Source organism: Podarcis liolepis (genome assembly GCF_965112155.1).
Source record: "Podarcis liolepis genome assembly, chromosome: 5".
Lineage (NCBI taxonomy): Eukaryota > Metazoa > Chordata > Lepidosauria > Squamata > Lacertidae > Podarcis > Podarcis liolepis.
Genome location: NC_139556.1, coordinates 30,408,966 through 30,429,059, shown reverse-complemented (window position 1 = coordinate 30,429,059; position 20,094 = coordinate 30,408,966). Strand labels below are relative to the sequence as shown.

General features: G+C 43.3%; 1 protein-coding gene across 7 annotated transcripts in view; it reads left to right on the top strand.

Moving 5' to 3' along the window:
- JMJD1C (jumonji domain containing 1C) overlaps nucleotides 1-20,094 on the top strand; it is a 119,539-nt gene that overhangs the window by 81,498 nt on the left and 17,947 nt on the right. For 6 of the 7 annotated variants that reach the window (XM_083502276.1, XM_083502277.1, XM_083502274.1 and 3 more), the window contains 8 exons: nucleotides 7,913-8,018; nucleotides 9,917-10,041; nucleotides 10,843-10,986; nucleotides 11,079-11,265; nucleotides 11,374-13,049; nucleotides 14,306-14,478; nucleotides 14,766-16,933; nucleotides 19,757-19,958. In XM_083502276.1, coding sequence (XP_083358402.1) covers nucleotides 8,012-8,018; nucleotides 9,917-10,041; nucleotides 10,843-10,986; nucleotides 11,079-11,265; nucleotides 11,374-13,049; nucleotides 14,306-14,478; nucleotides 14,766-16,933; nucleotides 19,757-19,958 — 4,682 coding nt within the window. In that variant the 5' untranslated portion in view covers nucleotides 7,913-8,011. The remainder of the gene's footprint in view (nucleotides 1-7,912; nucleotides 8,019-9,916; nucleotides 10,042-10,842; nucleotides 10,987-11,078; nucleotides 11,266-11,373; nucleotides 13,050-14,305; nucleotides 14,479-14,765; nucleotides 16,934-19,756; nucleotides 19,959-20,094) is intronic. The other variant, XM_083502275.1, reaches the window with a different exon arrangement.

Here is a 20,094-nt window from a genome sequence, read left to right as displayed (position 1 = left end):
GAATTATGAGGAGAATCTGGCACCCAGGAGTTTAGGGGATCCTTGCCGACCCCCCCCCCCACCTTAAAACACTACCCCTCTCAGGAAAGCACACATCTGATCCCAGATGTACAATAACAGAAAGAAGGGGGAGACAATCCCACCCAAATGTTGAGAAATGTGTAGTTCTATCAGTCTGCCCATTTCTGATAGTTTGAAACAGGTGAACTTGTATACATATGTTCCATAAAGCAATCATCTTCCTGCATCCTCCCAGATGTGCTTAGGGACTAGAGAAATTCTTATTGAATCATGTATTTAAGTGCTTACTTTGTCACTTATGGCTTCTTTCCACTTCTCTCACTTAAATGTCACTTTCAACAGTCAGACATAAACAGCCCTAAAAAGCCCATTTGGTGAAATTAATAGTGCAGGTTTAAGCTTAAATTGTGTATGCATCACAGCTATCTCTTCAGTTTTTTGGTCACTTTCTTCTCTGTTTGATCCTTGACGTCACACAGCAATTTTGCTTTCTTGCTTCAAAGAGATTCTGCGTGTTTCTTTCCATAGGAAAGCCATGGATATTTTGACTAGTCTTAACTAAGTAACTTGTCTGTTTTTGTGCATGTGTTAAAACATTTTTTTAAATGGAATATTGTTTTGTAATGTACGGTGAGTATATTTTCAAGTCTTGCATCCAGGTGGCTCATAGAATCTTAGAGCACCCAAATCTAATTGTCAGCTTAGTGCAGTAGGCTGTTTGCCTCTTCTAATCCTCAGTGAAGGCAGATGAGATATTATGGATCATCTGGATAAAAGCATTACAAAGCCCATAAATCCCTGGCACTACCTCCTTCCATAAGTTTTGTTGATGTCTGCCAGGAGGGTGAGCTTTCCACATTTTCAAAGCAGAGGATAGACCCATAGGGAGAGGCTTATTTATTTATTAATTAAATGTATATTGTTTTATTCTCTCAGTATATAATTTTTTAAACCTTTTTTTTTTTGCATGCTCATTAGATATTACTCCTTGATGTAGAAAATACTTCAGTAGCCTGTTACCAAAAGGCATGAGATAATCCTACTTGCTTTTTTATGATTGGCTCAAACAGACATACCATCCAAAGCAGTTTTGAGCTCCAGAGCTGAATAAAGAGCAGTAGGGAACAGTAGCCAGCAGACACATTGTTGTTTGAAGCTGAATAACTTCAATCAAGTAAGCAGACTTGCTTTCCATCTGAGGGCCAAACAAGATGTGATGGGGCAACTGTCTTCATAGCTTCCCCACTCATAAAAAACAAGAGGCAGGTCCCTAATCTTTACATGAAACCCTCCCTGCCTTATTTTGTTACACTCCATTGCTTTAGGCTATTTTTCCTCCCAGGCTGGCTTATTTCCATTATTGAAGTAGAGCACAGAAAGGTAATGTGTTCTTCCCTCCCCTGCATGCTTTTGTTCCTTCAAATAATACACACATACCACTTTATGAGCAGCCAGGTTGTGTTAATGTATCTATAGTGGCCTTAGTTTGGGCCTTATTTCACTAACTTGAAAATTAGTAAGTATTGTAGGATTGGATTTCTTTTCCTCTGATGTTTAAAAATGCCTTTAAAAGATTATATGTGTTTTCAAGAAAAACAGGACTGAGTTAACAGACCTGACAGGTATTTGACCACACAGGCAGCGATCGTTTTAGGTGCATCTGATATGTGTGCAACCACACACTTGTGCATTGCACCAAACCTGGAAGTGACACAAAAACATCACAAAAGGGGGTGGGGCAGGCAGGCTTTTTCAATGTATGATTTCACAGAAGCATGCAATGACCTAGGATGCAACCCCTTGCCAACTGGGCATTGCCTGTACAGTGCTTGAATTTTGAGAAAGTACTGTGGGCACCAGTCAGAAAATGGCTGCCATGGGGGAGCATGAATTGTACGCGACAAGATTGTCCTATGTGTCTTCCACTGAAAAATGCCAGTGACAAGAGAAACTAGCAACCACTCCTTAGATCCCCCGTTCGTGGGATCCAGAATTCTGTTGCTTCTGGGACAGGACAGGCAACGACTCCTTCTTTGAGTAACCTGAACCCCATTGACCCCAGTTCCATGCAGTAAGCCTACACAGCTCTTGGCCTTCCCAATGGCAACCAGTTCCAGCAAGCGCCACTGCAGCCCCAAGTGCAAGGTCAGCCAGCCACCCAGCCTTAGGCTCATCTGCCAATGAGAACCATGAATGCACTGGGAACTAATCAAATGAATCTGACTCCTGGAGGAATAACAGACCAGCAACCTAGCATGATCCCAGAAACTGCTCTTCCGACTTCACTTGGGACAGCAAACTCCTTAATGAACGATGACACAAATTCGATGTCCACAGCTTTACCACCTTCAAGTACCGGGGTGAGGAAAGCCTGGCACGAGCATGTCATTCGGGATCTGCGCAATCAGTTAGTGCACAAACTCGTGCAAGCCATCTTCCCAACTCCTGACGCAGTGGCACCGTAAGATCTCTGGATGGAGAATCTGGTGGCTTACGCTAGGAAAGTAGATGGGGGGGAGGTGGCTAACACAAAGTTAAAGAGAGTGCTGTTATTTCTTCTTCCCTCCTACTTCTGCCATAGACAACCTTAGGTTTATTGGGAGGCAGCTATGTCCTGCTGCTCCTGACTGTACAGATCACATAGGATATATCTGTGTATATATCATATAAAAAGGTAAAGGACCCCTGACAGTTAAGTCCAGTCACGAACAACTCTGGGGTTGCGGCGCTCATCTTGCTTTACTGGCCGAAGGAGCCGACGTTTGTCCGCAGACAGTTTTTCCAGGTCATGTGGCCAGCATAACTAAGCCACTTCTGGCGAAACCAGAGCAGCGCATGGAAACTCCATTTACCTTCCTGCTGGAGTGGTACCTATTTATCTACTTGCACTTTGACGTGCTTTCGAACTGCTAGGTTGGCAGGAGCTGGGACCGAACAACGGGAGCTCACCCCCGTCGCAGGGATTGAAACCGCCTACCTTCTGATCAGGAAGCCCTAGGCTCAGTGGTTTAGACCACAGCGCTACCCACGTCTCATATATCACAAATGCACACACTATTGAGCATTCCAGCAGTACAGTGGTACCCCGCAAGACGAATGCCTCGCAAGACGGAAAACCCGCAAGACGAAAGGGTTTTCTGTTTTGGAGGCGCTTCGCAAGACGAATTTCCCTATGGGCTTGCATCGCAAGACGAAAGCCCATAGGGAAATGCTGGCGGTCGGGAGCAAAGACTTTCGCCCACAGCCGGCCTTCAGAAGAGGACCTCTTCTGAAGGACGGCGGGGGGCAAAAGTCTTTGCTCCCCCCCGCCTGCCTCCCCCCCGCCTGCCCCGGGTGATCTTAAAATGCTGGCGGGCGGGAGCGAAGCGTTCGCTGCCGACCCCCAGCATTTTAAAATCTCCAAGGGACAGCAGAGAAGTCTCTGTCCCGGGGAGATTTTAAAATGCTGGGGGTCGGGAGCGTTCGCTGCCGACCCCCAGCATTTTAAAACGCTGTTCCGAAGCGGGGGGCGGGAACAGCTGCCCCAGCCGCCCCACTTCGGAACGATGTTCCGAAGTGGGGAGGTGGGGCGGGAACAGCTGCCCCATCCGCCCCACTTCGGAACGATGTTCCGAAGGGGGGAGGTGGGTCGGGAACAGCTGCCCCATCCGCCCCACTTCGGAACGATGTTCCGAAGGGGGGAGGTGGGTCGGGAACAGCTGCCCCAGCCGCCCCACTTCGGAACGATGTTCCGAAGGGGGGAGGTGGGTCGGGAACAGCTGCCCCATCCGCCCCACTTCGGAACGATGTTCCGAAGGGGGGAGGTGGGTCGGGAACAGCTGCCCCATCCGCCCCACTTCGGAACGATGTTCCGAAGGGGGGAGGTGGGTCGGGAACAGCTGCCCCATCCGCCCCACTTCGGAACGATGTTCCGAAGGGGGGAGGTGGGTCGGGAACAGCTGCCCCATCCGCCCCACTTCGGAACGATGTTCCGAAGGGGGGAGGTGGGTCGGGAACAGCTGCCCCAGCCGCCCCACTTCGGAACGATGTTCCGAAGGGGGGAGGTGGGTCGGGAACAGCTGCCCCAGCCGCCCCACTTCGGAACGATGTTCCGAAGGGGGGAGGTGGGTCGGGAACAGCTGCCCCATCCGCCCCACTTCGGAACGATGTTCCGAAGGGGGGAGGGGGGCGGGGACACCTGCCCCATCCGCCCCACTTCGGAACGATGTTCCGAAGGGGGGAGGTGGGTCGGGAACAGCTGCCCCATCCGCCCCACTTCGGAACGATGTTCCGAAGGGGGGAGGTGGGTCGGGAACAGCTGCCCCAGCCGCCCCACTTCGGAACGATGTTCCGAAGGGGGGAGGGGGGCGGGGACACCTGCCCCATCCGCCCCCCTTCGGAACGATGTTCCGAAGGGGGGAGGTGGGGCGGGGACAGCTGCCCCATCCGCCCCACTTCGGAACGATGTTCCGAAGGGGGGAGGTGGGTCGGGAACAGCTGCCCCATCCGCCCCACTTCGGAACGATGTTCCGAAGGGGGGAGGTGGGTCGGGGACAGCTGCCCCATCCGCCCCACTTCGGAACGATGTTCCGAAGGGGGGAGGTGGGTCGGGGACAGCTGCCCCAGCCGCCCCACTTCGGAACGATGTTCCGAAGGGGGGAGGTGGGTCGGGAACAGCTGCCCCAGCCGCCCCACTTCGGAACGATGTTCCGAAGGGGGGAGGTGGGTCGGGAACAGCTGCCCCAGCCGCCCCACTTCGGAACGATGTTCCGAAGGGGGGAGGTGGGTCGGGAACAGCTGCCCCAGCCGCCCCACTTCGGAACGATGTTCCGAAGGGGGGAGGTGGGTCGGGAACAGCTGCCCCATCCGCCCCACTTCGGAACGATGTTCCGAAGGGGGGAGGTGGGTCGGGAACAGCTGCCCCAGCCGCCCCCCTTCGGAACGATGTTCCGAAGGGGGGAGGTGGGTCGGGAACAGCTGCCCCAGCCGCCCCACTTCGGAACGATGTTCCGAAGGGGGGAGGTGGGTCGGGAACAGCTGCCCCATCCGCCCCACTTCGGAACGATGTTCCGAAGGGGGGAGGGGGGCGGGGACACCTGCCCCATCCGCCCCACTTCGGAACGATGTTCCGAAGGGGGGAGGTGGGTCGGGAACAGCTGCCCCATCCGCCCCACTTCGGAACGATGTTCCGAAGGGGGGAGGTGGGTCGGGAACAGCTGCCCCATCCGCCCCACTTCGGAACGATGTTCCGAAGGGGGGAGGTGGGGCGGGAACAGCTGCCCCAGCCGCCCCACTTCGGAACGATGTTCCGAAGTGGGGAGGTGGGGCGGGAACAGCTGCCCCAGCCGCCCCACTTCGGAAAGCTGTTCCGAAGTGGGGCGGGGGGCGGGGACACCTGCCGCCGCCGCCCCACTTCGGAACAGCTTTCCGAAGTGGGGCGGGGGGGGCGGGGACACCTGTCCCATCCACCCCACTTCGGAAAGCTGTTCCGAAGTGGGGCGGGGGGCGGGAACAGCTGCCCCAGCCGCCCCACTTCGGAACGATGTTCCGAAGGGGGGCGGGAACACCTTCTGAAGGCGGGCAGGGGGCGAAAATCTTTGTCCCCCCTGCCTGCCTTCCCAGGGGCTTTTAAATCGCCCCGGACAGCGGAGAAGTCCTCCGCTGTCCGGGGCGATTTAAAATGCCGCCCGCCAGCATTTTAAGATAGCCCCGCACAGCGGAGAAGTCCTCCGCTGTCCCAGGGTTTTTTAAAATGCTGGGGGTGGGAAGAAAAGCCCTTGTCCCCCCCCCCCCAGCCTTCAGAAGAGGTCCGGGGACAGACTGTCCCCGGACCTGGCCTGAAGGTGGTTTCCCTAGGAACGCATTAATTGATTTTCAATGCATTCCTATGGGAAACCGTGCATCGCAAGACGAAAAACCCGCAAGACGAAGAGAATTGCGGAACGAATTAATTTCGTCTTGCGAGGCACCACTGTACTATGAAGAATATACAAGGTGGCTACACCACACTCACACTCTTTGCATACATACACACAGTCACTGCTCACCTGTCCATCTCTCCCCCGCCACTCAAACCGCACATAACATGGAGACTAGATAGTTTATACCCCCCCCCTCTCTCTCTCACACACACACACACACACATGTGCATCTATCCCTCTCTTGCCTAAGTGCACCATCTTCCTCTCTCATACACTTGGGAGTCCACAGGATTATTTTCTGGTGGGGTGGGAGTTTTTTCCATGTGGTGGGCGGCAAAGTAAAACACTGAAATGGTGGAGCTGTATAATTTATCACAAAAAATGAGAAGAACTGTTTCTGTATGTTCTGCCTCATATCTCGGGTTCAATAAATGCTAGAAACTTCTTTTTAAATTAAAACTGGAGATTAGGGAATTACAGTTTATTCTGGGGCACCCAAGAAGGCCTTCACAGGCAACCCCTGAGAAATGCAGTAATAGGTCCACCATTGTACTTCATACTATTGAAATACAATAGTTGGGGGGGGGGATTCCTTCAGTAGAGAGTCCTCTTGTATGTAAATAAGCAGCCGTCTTTTATATTCTTTTCTTGCATTTTGTGAATATAATTCAGCCTTTGTCTAATCATAGTCATTGACCACTCAGTATAGATTTTTACTTGTCTTTGAAATTCACAGATAAGAAATGCATTATCTAACAGTGTTTTAAAATAATCTTACTGGGATAATTCTTCAGAATCCACCCACACCGTATAAATTGTGTAACAAAAGAAGTGTATACAAATGCACTTCTTCAGCAATGTCATCTCTTTGTTTCATTTTGTTGTATTAATGGAGGAGTGGCTGAATTTTGGGTTTTAGAGCATCCAAACTCCAGTTGGTGTGTAAATCAAAATGTATTTAAAGTTCAATATGCTAGTTTATAAGGCAGCATTAGTTTTATTAGTCACACAAAAGATGAAGGTAGCTATGTTGACCCATACGATTTTCATTATCCATATTAGTACAATGCCTTTTATTAAGCCAACCAAAATATAGCAAAAGGGTGTGCAAGCTTTTGCGCACTCCTAAAATTCTTGACCAGGCTAGAAAGTTAACAGAGCACTTGGCAGAAGTGAGATGACAACAATTGTAACATTGAAGCCATGGAATCTTCATCTGATCAGTCTTGAGGTGGAATGGGAACTGGGTAGCCCACGTGCAAATGAAGCTCTTTATGGAGCTTTTCCTGCTGGGAATAAGAGGCATAGCAATGGTTGATTCCCAATTTCTGAAAAGCTTTCCATCCTTATGTGTGGAAGCCTATGTGTTTCATCTAAGGTTGGAGAGAGTTTCAGAGATGGTAAATCAGCCAACAGTTCTCAGCAGACCTTGGTGCAACTCAATAGCTGCATCGATTCATTTGTATTTTTTTCTGTCTTCTTTGTTATTATGTTTTAAGACTGCCACCAGATGCAGACCCCATGGTTTCAACATCAACCACAAGCAGCCCTCTCCCCCCCATACTGCCCTGTTCACCATGTAGCTTGATGAAGCGTTTTGGAAAACTTAAAAGCTTGCACTATTTTGTTACATTTTGGTTGGCCTAATAAAGAGATTGTCCAAGTACAGAATTTGACAGTACTTTTATTGAGGTATTGTAGTCTTAACTTACAGATTTTTTTGATCCAAGAATTAAAGTGGACTGATTTGGTGCTATTGAAAACATGCATGGAATAGAGAAGTATTTAAAGCCATTTATTCATTTGTCAACATATTGGATCTGGGTCCTTAATGGAGGGGGGAATTGAGCATTTGGGACAACTTCTGTCACTGATCTGCAGTTGTGTTCTTCAGAATACATAGTTTTCAACAAATTGTTGGATTGAAGGAAATAAACTTCATAAAATACTAAATGTGTATAACATAGGGTTCTTCTTAATTCCTGCTTTAGGACGACGTAGACAGTTTAAACCCAGTTCTCAGGGACAACCCACAGCTTCAGGAGGAAGTAAAAATCTGGGTAAAGGAACAAAAGGTGCAAGAGATTTTTATGCAAGGTAATTTTGAGAAATATTTTTTTCTTCTAATTAGGTCCCATGAAAATTAATACTGAAACATGATTGGAGGAAAAATTATACTGTAAGTAGAAATGTGGATTTGTTTTCAAAATTAATTAAATGAAAGTATATTCATATTTCAGAAACTGTTGTTTAGTATATGGTAAATAGCTCAGTAGTTCAGCAATGCCATTAGCCATGATTTACTTGGTTTTTTGTGTTGAGGGGGGATGCTTTTAAAAATCAGGTATCACATGTATTATGAATTATTTCTTGTCGCTTGAAGCACTTGTGAGTAGTTAATTTAAAAAACAGTTTGTGGTTAAGTCCTTGGAGCTGACATGATGAAAAAGGGACATGACTGACATATTCTGAGTCTGTGACCCAAGTTTATGTATTAAATGTAAATACATGTAATATTATGCTACATTAATGGTACATTTTCCAGGCAAACAAAGGGTGTCAGCAAGTAATATTCTGCAGGGACTGGAAATGCTTTTTCAGTGGATTTGATTCCCACAGTAAGAGTATAAGGAGTCCTGCTGGATCTGATCCAACGTCTGTCTAGCCCATCTTGTTTCTCACAATTCCAGATACTTCTCGGAAGCCCACCAGCAAGACACGAAGGCAGTATGGTTTTAGCTGCAATTCACAATTCACCCATACTTCTACTGGATCTGTACTAATATTTTTTCATGCATAGATAAGAACATTCATAGGGCTAGGTAAAAGTAAAGGGACCCCTGACCATTAGGTCCAGTCATGGCCGACTCTGGGGTTGCAGTGCTCATCTCGCTTTATTGGCCGAGGAAGCCGGCGTACAGCTTCCGGGTCATGTGGCCAGCATGACTAAGCCGCTTTTGGCGAACCAGAGCAGCGCACGGAAACGCCGTTTACCTTCCCGCCGGAGTGGTACCTATTTATCTACTTGCACTTTGACATGCTTTTGAACTGCTAGGTTGACAGGAGCAGGGACCGAGCAACGGGAGCTCACCCGGTCGCAGGGATTCAAACCGCTTACCTTCTGATCGGCAAGTCCTAGGCTCTGTGGTTTAACCCACATTGCCACCTGCGTCCCTTAGTTATTGTTTAGTTACTGGCAATTTTGGTGCCACCTGAGGTGTAATGTCAGTATGATCTTTTTCACATAACTTTTTCCACACTACACTACAGCTCAGTGCTAAAGCAACAAGCAGGGAGCATAGGAACAAAACTTTAATGCAGAAATGTCTAAAATCTTAAAATAAGCAGACTAAAAATTTCCTTCTTAGACTATTTATGCATTATGTCTTGTGGGTAATAGCCGTGGTATTTCCCAACCAGTTTTCAGTATAACCAATTTCCAATTTTAGGATATTTTGTTCACAAAGCCCCCCCCCCTTTTTTTTTAAAATTTGTAGTATTTTAAAATAGGAAGTTGTTTGTTGGTTACTATGTGATTTAAATGCATGTTTCATCTGCTGGGTTTTATAAATTAATGCTTGTTATTGCTCAGTAGCCTTGGGAAGGAGAAAAGGCTGCTGAATGATTTTGATATTTTTTTTTAACTACTGCAGAGGCTGCAGAGTTCTGTGGTCACTTGTGGGAAGCTATTGGCAGCTGTGAAACCCAAAACTTCAAGAACTACATTGTTTCTACTCCAGAAGCATCTGGGCATGCAAACAGCTGCTGGGGAGGTTCTGTTCGAGAAGTTAGGCTTGCTTGATCATAAAAATGCCTCTGTATCCAAAGAGAAGTATGCAGTAGACTTAAAGGCATAATGGAAGTTGGGTTTTCGTGGGTGGGGTGGGTTACAATGTAAGATAACATCTGTGCTGCATGCGCTTTTAAAACCAAGCCATGGATTGGAAAATTATTGCAATAATCCTCAAAAACTATTTTTATTTTTATTTTCAAAGGACCATATTCCTTAAACGGCTATAGAGTGAGAGTATACAGACAGGACTCTGCCACCCAGTGGTTCACTGGTATAATAACTCATCATGATCTATTCACTCGCACTATGATTGTTATGAATGATCAGGTAACTATTTCTTCCGTGTTTGTCTTAAACATAAATAGGTTTGTCATGGCTTTGGAACTGTTGGCCTAAAATTGAGTTGCATATATACATTGTTTTAAAATGTTACTTAACACAATCATTTATGGTTTTAAAAACTCAAATCTGCTTATTCGGTTATTACCTGACCAGTAAGATAAATAAAATGTGGATGAAGGGAATCATGTTTGTAAGGATTCATTGTTGTTGTTTTTAAAAAGTGCTGTCAGGTGATAAAGTGGCTATAAATGCCTACATGGAACAAAGGAAACCAGAATGCATATTGCAGTAGTCTTTAATATTTTCAGGGCATAAATGCAGAAATAAAATGGACCTGGGGGGGGGTGAAGATCTATTTTCCTTAATTGAGCCCCCAAGATAATGAAATGGTGGGGTAGAAGTAACGGCCAATATAACCTTTTGTCCTATTTTCAGTTAGCGTTGGTTTATAGTTATCATTAATCACTCATACACCTTTCCCTCTGAAGCGGAAAAACAATCTTCATCCTGTATGCTTTATTTTTGTTTGACCAGTTTAAAAAAAAATTGAAGGATTTTCAGTTTGGGAACAAAGCTGGAACGTTGGCATTGTTCTTATAAAACATGTTAACATGTATTCCCCCTCCCTTTCAATATGAAAGGATGCCACTTCTTCATTCCTTTTGAAGTTTTGTGCCAAAAAAGTTGTTTCAAGTTAGGACATAAATTTTGTATTTGCAGCTGGTATTCATATGGAATATATAAATAAGAATTGATTCCCTTTTTTTGTTTTTCAAAATTAACCAGGTTTTAGAACCACAAAATGTGGATCCCTCTATGGTTCAGATGACCTTTCTAGATGATGTTGTTCACTCTTTGTTGAAAGGTGAAAATATTGGCATTACATCACGACGCAGGTCTCGTTCCAACCAGAACAGCAACACAGCCCACGTAGATATATTTTGATTTTAAATTTCATTGCCATTTACTTTGTTAACTATCTTGTATTAATGAATTATAAATGTATTGCTCTTTTTATTTAGGGCCACTATACCCGGGCACAGGCAAATAGTCCCAGGCCAGCAATGAATTCCCAGAGTGCAGCACCTAAGCAAAATTCACATCACCAGCAGCGGAATGCTCGGCCACATAAAAGGAAAGGCTCTGATAGCAGTGTGCCTGATGAAGAAAAGACAAAAGAGGAAAAATACGACTATATCAGTCAAGGAGGTATAAACATTTTTCAAAGGGTTGGAACAATTCTTCTTCAACATAGTACTAAATAAAGGAATATTTATTTATTTATTTATTTATTTATTTATTTATTTATTTCTACAGAAAATTCCAAAAATAAAAGCAAACACTTTATTTCCAAAAGAAGAAAACCAGAAGATGATGAAAAGAAACTCTGTATGAAGAGGCAGCGGATAGACAACACTTCAGACTATTCTGAGAGCAGTGACTCAGAAAATTCAAACAAAAGACTGACAGATTCTTCGTCGGAGCAGAATTCAGAGAATGAATTGAAAAGCAAGAACACTTCAAAGATAAATGGGAAAGAAGGAAAATCCCAGAGCAGTGATGGTATAGAGGAACAAACACTAATAGACAGCCAGTCACCCTGGCATGAGATACAGGAAGATAAAAAACATCAAGAAACAGATAGGCCAGAGTCAGCTGACTTGGAGCTGCAAGAAATTTCACTCCATCAAGCCGAGCAGCCAACAGTTTATGATAGGAATGTGAATGATGTATGCATTCAAGAGTGCAGTATAGAAAAGCAACAACCCAGGGAGCTCTTACCGAATGAGCAGTTTGTGCCCAGTTGCCCTACACCAAAAGGTTGTATTGATATTAATATTGAAAACAGTTCAACTATTGAGGCCCAGGAAAACATATCAAATACTTTTGGTTTGCAAACTCGTCAGAAAATGGAGCCTCTGGGTAGTGATACAAAACATCTGTTTACAAATTCAAGCTTTCTGGAAGTCAGAAAGCTGGAAACTGATGAAAACTGGATTAATAATGCCAACAAAATGGATTTGATACAACCAAAAGTTGTGAAAAGTACATCAGCAAATGAACATCATAATTCTGAAAAAGTTCCGTATGGCTCTGTTTCATCTTTAACTGTCATTTCCATAGCAGAAGAGGGCAGAGTACGTAAACAAAGTCCAGTCTCTGATGTAGTGAAGTCAAAAGCTGGCCCACTGATTGAAACCCCTAAAATCAAGTCAAATTCTTCACCTGAAGTTAAATATAAACACGCCCAATCTCCCGACACTGTGAAGTCTAAGGTTAATTACCAAAACAGCCATGTTACTGGCGTAACAAGGTCAGCAATTAAAACTGAACATGATTTGCCTAGGTCTAGCTTTCATCCAGTTCCAGCTAGAGTTAGTTCAATAGAAGCTACTAAAAGTCCTCTTATCATTGACAAGAATGAACATTTCACAGTTTACAGAGATCCCGCTCTAATTGGACAAGAAACGGGAACTAACCATATATCACCCTATTTACATCAACATAACTATCCTCCTCATTCCACCTCCCATAGAACTTGTTTAAATCCAAACACTCATCACCCCGCATTAACTGGTGCATCCCATTTGTTAGCTGGGTCCTCAAACCAAACTCCTTTGTCTGCTATTAATACACATCCTCTTAGTAGTACATCTCACCATTCTGTTCATCACCCGCATCTACTTCCTGCAGTGTTACCTGGAGTGCCTACAGCCTCTCTGTTGGGAGGCCATCCACGACTAGAGACTGCTCACGCTAGCAGCTTAAGCCATTTGGCATTAGCACACCAGCAACAGCAACAGATGCTGCAGCACCAGTCACCACATCTTCTTGGGCAAGCTCACCCTTCTGCTACGTATAATCACCTGGGACTTTATCCAATTATTTGGCAGTATCCCAACGGAACACATGCATACTCAGGACTTGGAATACCTTCATCTAAATGGGTCCATTCTGAAGCTTCTGTTAATACTGAGGCCCCTCTGAGAAGGGTAAGTCATGCTCAAACCCCAGTTTATTATAAATTGGAATAATATCATATGATAACTTGATGTGGTGTGTAATCTGTTTATAGTGCTTTATAATTGCCTTAACAAATTTAAATAATTGCTGCTTTGTAATCAGGCTTTGATTCAAGAGGGGAGGGGAAAATGAAACATGTCATAGTTTTGTATTATGTATATTATTAGAGTTGGGTGACTGAGTGCAACACTTATATTTGTGCTTAAATTCTGCTTTCTGGTGAGAGGTTGGGAGGGACTTTAGGGTTGTTGTGTTTTTTAAAAAAAGAGAAATCTGGATTTATACGGTTTTCTCTTTCTTAAAAAAAAAAGCCATTGTTGTAGAAGCATACAGAATGTGGGGATACTTTAAACTGAAATTCAAAGACTCAAATGTCCTTAGCTTTGTAGAAGGATTTCTTTCACCCATTACTGTAGTATCTTAGCAGCAAAATATAATATACTATAATAAGGATGGAGGCCCAATACAGATGCAGTAATAGCAGTCTCCTAGCCATGATTAAGAGATTGGAAGCATGCCACAGGCTCATGTGTACTTTCTCCTGCTCTCCCTTTCTGTTGATAACTAATGTGCAACATTACATTTGCAGCAGTGGTAACTAATTGCTAGCTTTTAAACTGGGGCCAGATGTTGGTTTTCAAACCTTTCTTAGTACCAGTGCAGACTTAATACTGCACCATACTAATTCTAACCAGAGAAAGGGGGCTGGGAAAGAACATGGCAAGCTTCCAGGCTCCTAATCATGATATCATTAGCATTGCATCTGCACGAGTCTTTTTTGCTAGTTAACTAACCCATTATTGAATCTATTGCTATTGAAGATGTTTCATACTGTATTTTGTAGTAAGTGTGGCATGGAAGATGGTATAGCTTTGGCTGGGAATTGTGTTCCAAAAATGGGCCACGGGTGATATTTCAGTTTACTTTTAGAAGATGCTGACCACAGATTTTTCTCCTACTCATTTGGTATGCTTTTCTTTTTAGTTAAATTTAACATTTTACCTTGCTTCAAAATAAACTGAATACTTTTTCATCTATTTTGAATCCTTATTCAAATAGGATTCAAAAATAGGATAGCCGCAATTATTTAATTGTGTCACTTATACCTTAAACAATGCCAGCACAGAAAAACAGTTTGGCACCCTAGGGTTTTGATAAAATGGAGTTATGCTTATGTTTAGGTTCCAGTAGTAACTATAAAGTCTGGTTTTATTGCTGTTAACAGAATACTCCTAGTCCTTGGTTACACCAACCCACCCCTGTGACCTCAGCTGACGGTCTTGGGTTAATGAGCCACATACCTGTAAGACCATCCAGTGCAGAACCACATCGGCCACTTAAATTGACGACACACTCTAGTCCTCCACTGTCAAAAAGTATAGCGGATCATCATAAAGAGTAAGTTTGCTTTGTTTACATTTCTAAACACAAGAGGTAAGATAATGCCGATGAAAGAGTGAGGATGGTTTACTTGTTTGCTTTTTGTATTTAGCTTTAAGTCTCTGGAAACTTTGCATCACATATCACACTCAAAGGATGACCAACAGGAATGTGAAAAGTATATTAATGATGAATATATTATTACTATCACTTTCACATTTGTATGGCATATTTCTTGTTTAGCATATTAATGCATTGATGTGAAACAGAATTATTTCAGTTCTGCTTTCTGTGTCTTTGTACAGAGAATTGGAAAGGAAAGGAATTTTTGAACCTTTACGTTCAGTTGCAGCTACTCCAGCAAAGTCAGATGTAGAGCATAACAGATCACAGACCGCAAAAGAGGGCCATTTGCAAAGACACTTTGTAGACCCACTGCAAAGGTCACTTCAAGAGACAGGCGAGAGGCTAAGCAAGTATAAAGAAGAGCACAGGAGGATACTTCAAGAAAGTATTGAGGTTGCTCCTTTTACTGCTAAAATCAAGGCACTTGAGGGTGAAAGAGAATCATATTCCAGAATATTGCCATTATCATCCTCTAGCCCCAAAAGCCATGGAGTAAAACATGAGAAAGATTCAGAACTCTACAAGATGAAGCATTCTGTACCACAGAACTTGCCACAAAGCAACTATTTTACCACTTTGTCTAACAGCGTGGTCAACGAACCACCACGAACATACTCCTCCAAAGAGGTTTCAGGTATGTGTGCCGATAAACAGAGCAGTTGTCCTTCAACAGCTTCTGCTCAGTCACTCACTTCTTTCACTACTTCTCTTTCAAAACCCCCACCTTTGATTAAACACCCACCAGAGTCTGAAAGCTCAATAGGCAAGATAACAGAGCAATTTTCACAGCAAGCGACCTCTAATTCAGCAAATTCTTTCAGAAATGACTCCAGAAGTCCTACTCAGTTGTCTGTTTCATCCTCAAGTACACTCCGAACAATGCCCGCTTTGCACAGGGCACCGGTGTTTCACCCTCCAGTCCATCACAGCTTGGAGAGGAAGGAAGGAAGTTACAATAGCCTTTCTCCTCCAACCTTAACTCCAGTGCAGCCAGTTAATGCTGGTAGCAAAATCCACGAATTACAGAAGCCACCAACTTTAGTACCTGAGCCGAAGGAAGCACAAAATGTTTACAAAAGTGCTTTGGAGCAAAAATTTACAGATATGTGGAAAAATAATAATATTCCAAATAATGACAAAATGGAATGGCACATAGAGAGGAAATTGCCTTCTGCCACAGCTTCTGTCATTGTACGTCCACCTTCACGTACAAAGTATGATACAGTATCTGTCGTGCAGACAGCTCCGAAAGAGCGAGTTGTCGAAAGATCGCTGATGGGGATAAACCAAACCGATTGTCCCAAACCAGCGGAAGCCAGAGAGACTGGAAGAATAGTTATGCCGACCGTGAACTCAGACACAATTCATGCCCAGTATGAAAAGAACTTGCCAGCTGCCTCCCAGGGCAGTGTTCCCAGTTCTGTCACGCCGACTACGACGACACTATGCAGCACCAAAACAGATGTAACAGCATCTGTGGCTACTACTGGCGTTCCAATCATGGGCAGTTCAGAAGTGACTTACTGTTTGTCCAATGCAGCTTTAGCTTGCACGTCAGTAGAGAGTACTGCCTCCACAGCCATAAACCAGGAAGTGGCACACATACAAGAATGTGGCCTGAGCACCGCAGCTCCAGTTACATTAGCCTGCAGCAAAACGGAAAGTGTTCTTCAGGCCAGCTCTGGATTCTCTGGGCCATCTGATTTTATTCACTTGAAAAAGCACAAGGCAGCATTGGCTGCTGCTCAGTTTAAAAGTAGCGGTGCCAGTGATACAGAGTTGACTGCTGCGAAAAATCCAATATATCCAGCCTCCGTTTCCCTAGACAGTACTGTCATCTCTGGTACAATAAACAAAGCAAATACTGTAGGCAATGGGCAAGTATCCCAGACGAGTCAAGGGAACTACCACACGAAGCTGAAAAAAGCTTGGCTCACAAGACATTCGGAAGAAGATAAAAATACTAATAAAAAAGAGAATTCGGGGAACAGTGTCTCAGAAATCATTAAGCCATGTACTGTTAACTTAATAGCTTCTACGTCAAATGATTTGCAAAATAATATAGATTGTAAAATGCTGGGTGAAAAGCTTGCGAAAGAAGAGAAACAGACAAGGCGAAAAACGAAAAGGACGTATGAATCTGGCTCTGAAAGTGGAGATTCTGATGAAAGTGAGAGCAAATCAGAGCAAAGGACTAAGCGGCAGCCTAAGCCAACTTACAAAAAGAAACAGAATGATTTGCAAAAGAAAAAAGGCGATGCAGAGGAAGAAATAAAGCCAAATGGTGTTCTTAGCAGAAGTGCCAAAGAAAAAAGCAAATTGAAGTTACAGAGCAGCAGCAGCAATTGTAAGTATATAGTTAGCATACAAATTGGAATGTAAGAACATTAGGTTTTTTTATTGCAGTCAGGATTGTGTGTCTTTTATACTTTAAAAAACAACAACAACCACCCAATATTATATACCAGGAAAAGCTTGAATTTTGAAACCTATCTAAATTATGCATCTGTATATGTGTATTGTACAGTTCTGCTGTCCACTATGCTTTCTTCAGACATTCATTCTGAACGTGTGGCGAGGCTGTGGGAATGCTTTAGTGTAGCTCCGTCCCTTCAATATAACCCCACAATACTCCCAAACCGGCACATGATGGACTGAGTCTGTAATGGTCACCCTCATGGTGCAGAGGGGTTTCCAGCAAAGAGACAGAAACTGTCACCAGTTAGGGATCTTATCCTTGTATTCTGCATGTGTTAAAAGTTGCCCCTTCAGACTCAGGCCACTGATCAGAACTGACTGATTTTGGCTGTACTGTAACATTGTTGTCAGTTTTACTATTTACAATGATACTATTTAAAATTACTATTCACAAGTAATTTTAGGACTGCAACAAAACAGTGCTGAAATTGTATAAATGCTATAAAAGGGACACTTCAGTTTACCTAATATTCCTAAGTGTTACAACTTAGAGGTTTATACAAATTGTTATTGTAAGTAGCTGTATATTATCCCATTTTTGAACTGTTACTTTAAAATGTTATTTTTTACTGATCAGTACTTGCTACACAATTCCAATCCCTGAAGCTACTTTCTGACTCATGCCTGTTTACTTCTTCCAAAGAATACATCTCTCTCTCTCTCTCTCTCTCTCTCTCTCTCTCTCTCTCTTTCTCTGTCTGTGCGCCTCTGCTTTTCCTGTCTCCCTGTTGCTACCAGCTGCTTCCCCATCTAAAGATCCTTCATCTCCTATTGCTGTGAAGAACTATTCCTTTTATGTATTTCTTTTCCACTCTGTGCACATGCACTTCAGTTGAATTGGTTATCATTTTCACACTCAATAATAATTTAGGATTGAGCATGTGATATGGACCACACTGTTTCTGTCTAGATTCTAAAATTAGTTTTTGCAATGCACAGTTGCTTTAGGAGTTAGCAGATGAACAGATGTGTGCTTCCTCTTTATGTCTGTGGGCTGGTTCAAAAAAATAATCCTTAGCCATATATTCTGCATTTTCTTATTTCCCTCACATAATTGTACGGGGAAACTATACTACATGAACCAGTAGAAAACAAGCTAGGTGCGCACTGCAGGAATTTATGATCACAGTAGCTCCATAAAGTACTACCTCAGCAACAGAAATCACTGCAGAGCGTAACTAGGTTGCATAGCACTTTCCACTCCCAAAGGCAGGCAATGATGCGTCAAGACTAAAATAATGTGAAGAAAAATCAGTGGCACAGAGAACCATGTGACCTATATCAATGTTAATGTAGCTGTTTGTGCTAGTGTTAAGGCAGTGTTTGGGAGCATCTGGCCTGTGGGCCTAATTAGGCCTGGCAGGGGTCCTAAATTGGCTCAAGAGGCTGTTTTCCCAAACCACGTCAGCCTGCCCCACACCCAATGTCATATGAGGCAAAAAGTGACAGCCACAAAGAAACAGTTGTGAATCTAAAGTGTGTTCTTCAGTGTTCCTTGGCAAGTGGGGCTCCTTGATCAGTGCTGACAGCAAGCCCTTAGAAGTAGTTCGCTTGCCGGTGCAGTTTGAATTCAAACCATGCCTGCAAATGAATATTTTTCCTCTACAAACTGGCTTTGTAGATAGCTTTGCTATCTGCTAGACTTGGATCAAATGTTCAAACAAGTCACCCTTTGAATGAACAAACCATGGCTTAGCATTAGTGCAAGTCAGACCTTACACACTTGACAAATGTAAAGTGTCACAAGATTCAGGAAAATGTGCTTTCTGCCAGGCTGCAGTTTTTTAAAATTTCCTGTCATGATTGGCTGATAGTCTTTTGTGAGTACTGTTTTAAAGACTGAAATCATAGCCAGGATATAAGGGACATGAGACCACCACCTTGCTTGAAGCGTAGCTGGTTCTGAGTCTAGTTAGTGCCTGAATAGATGTGCCACCTTGGGTTCTATGGTAGAAAAAAGAAGGGATATAAGTGTTTGAAAACAAACTAAACTAAAATGTTTCATTTGCATTGTACATTACTGTCCATATGCAGTCCATAGGAAATACTTTTGCACTGAGGCCAACAAATGTATTAAATGTTTGCAATCCCATTTTTCTGAATTTTCGGAAAGGAGATGTGTAAAAGATTTTACTTTGTTCTTTTGAAAATACTTTCCTTTTTTATACTACTGGTCTTAACAAGATAAATAAATAAATTCATCGTGCAGGTAACCATAGTAGTTCACAGAAGCAGAGTCACCAATAAGATGTGTTTGAAATTATTACTGCCTTAGTGGTTATACTGACAAAATAAATGGGTTATCATCCATTCTCCTGTAAATTATGGGGCAAATTGATAATAAAATTGGTAATTGATAAAAAACAAAAATAGTTTAAATAAAAAAGTGTGAATTCTCCCGTCCGCCCCCACCTATTTTCAAACACTTTTTTATAATTTAACATACATGGATTCATCCCTTTTATTGCAATATAAACACTTTTACCCAATTTTAAAAAAATGTTTTTTAAATTTTGTATCATGTATATATTCTTTTATAATTGTAAGTTGCTTTGAAACATTTTTGTAGTAAGTGATTAATAAAGGCAATAAATAATAATACTAACTCCCACTACAGCTTCTGTTAAACTCTAAATATTAAGTCCTGATTACATTGTCTTTCCTTTTACTAATGAAGTTGTCATTTTTGCAGCTGGCATACCTCGTTCAGTATTAAAAGACTGGCGTAAAGTAAAGAAGTTGAAACAGACGGGAGAATCCTTTTTGCAGGATGACTCTTGTTACGAAATCGGGCCCAATTTGCAAAAATGCAGAGAATGTAGACTTGTAAGAAGCAAGAAAGGAGAAGAATCAGCTCACTCACCAGTGTTTTGTAGATTCTACTACTTTCGTCGGTAAGTGAAAAACTTTTTTTTCTTTTTGAGAAACCAAGTTTTATTTCTACACTTCTATTGTAGCGCTTCGAAGAGGTGCAGTTTGAAACACGCTGGAGCAGTGATGCATACAAGCTAGAAATGCTTTTTAAATTGT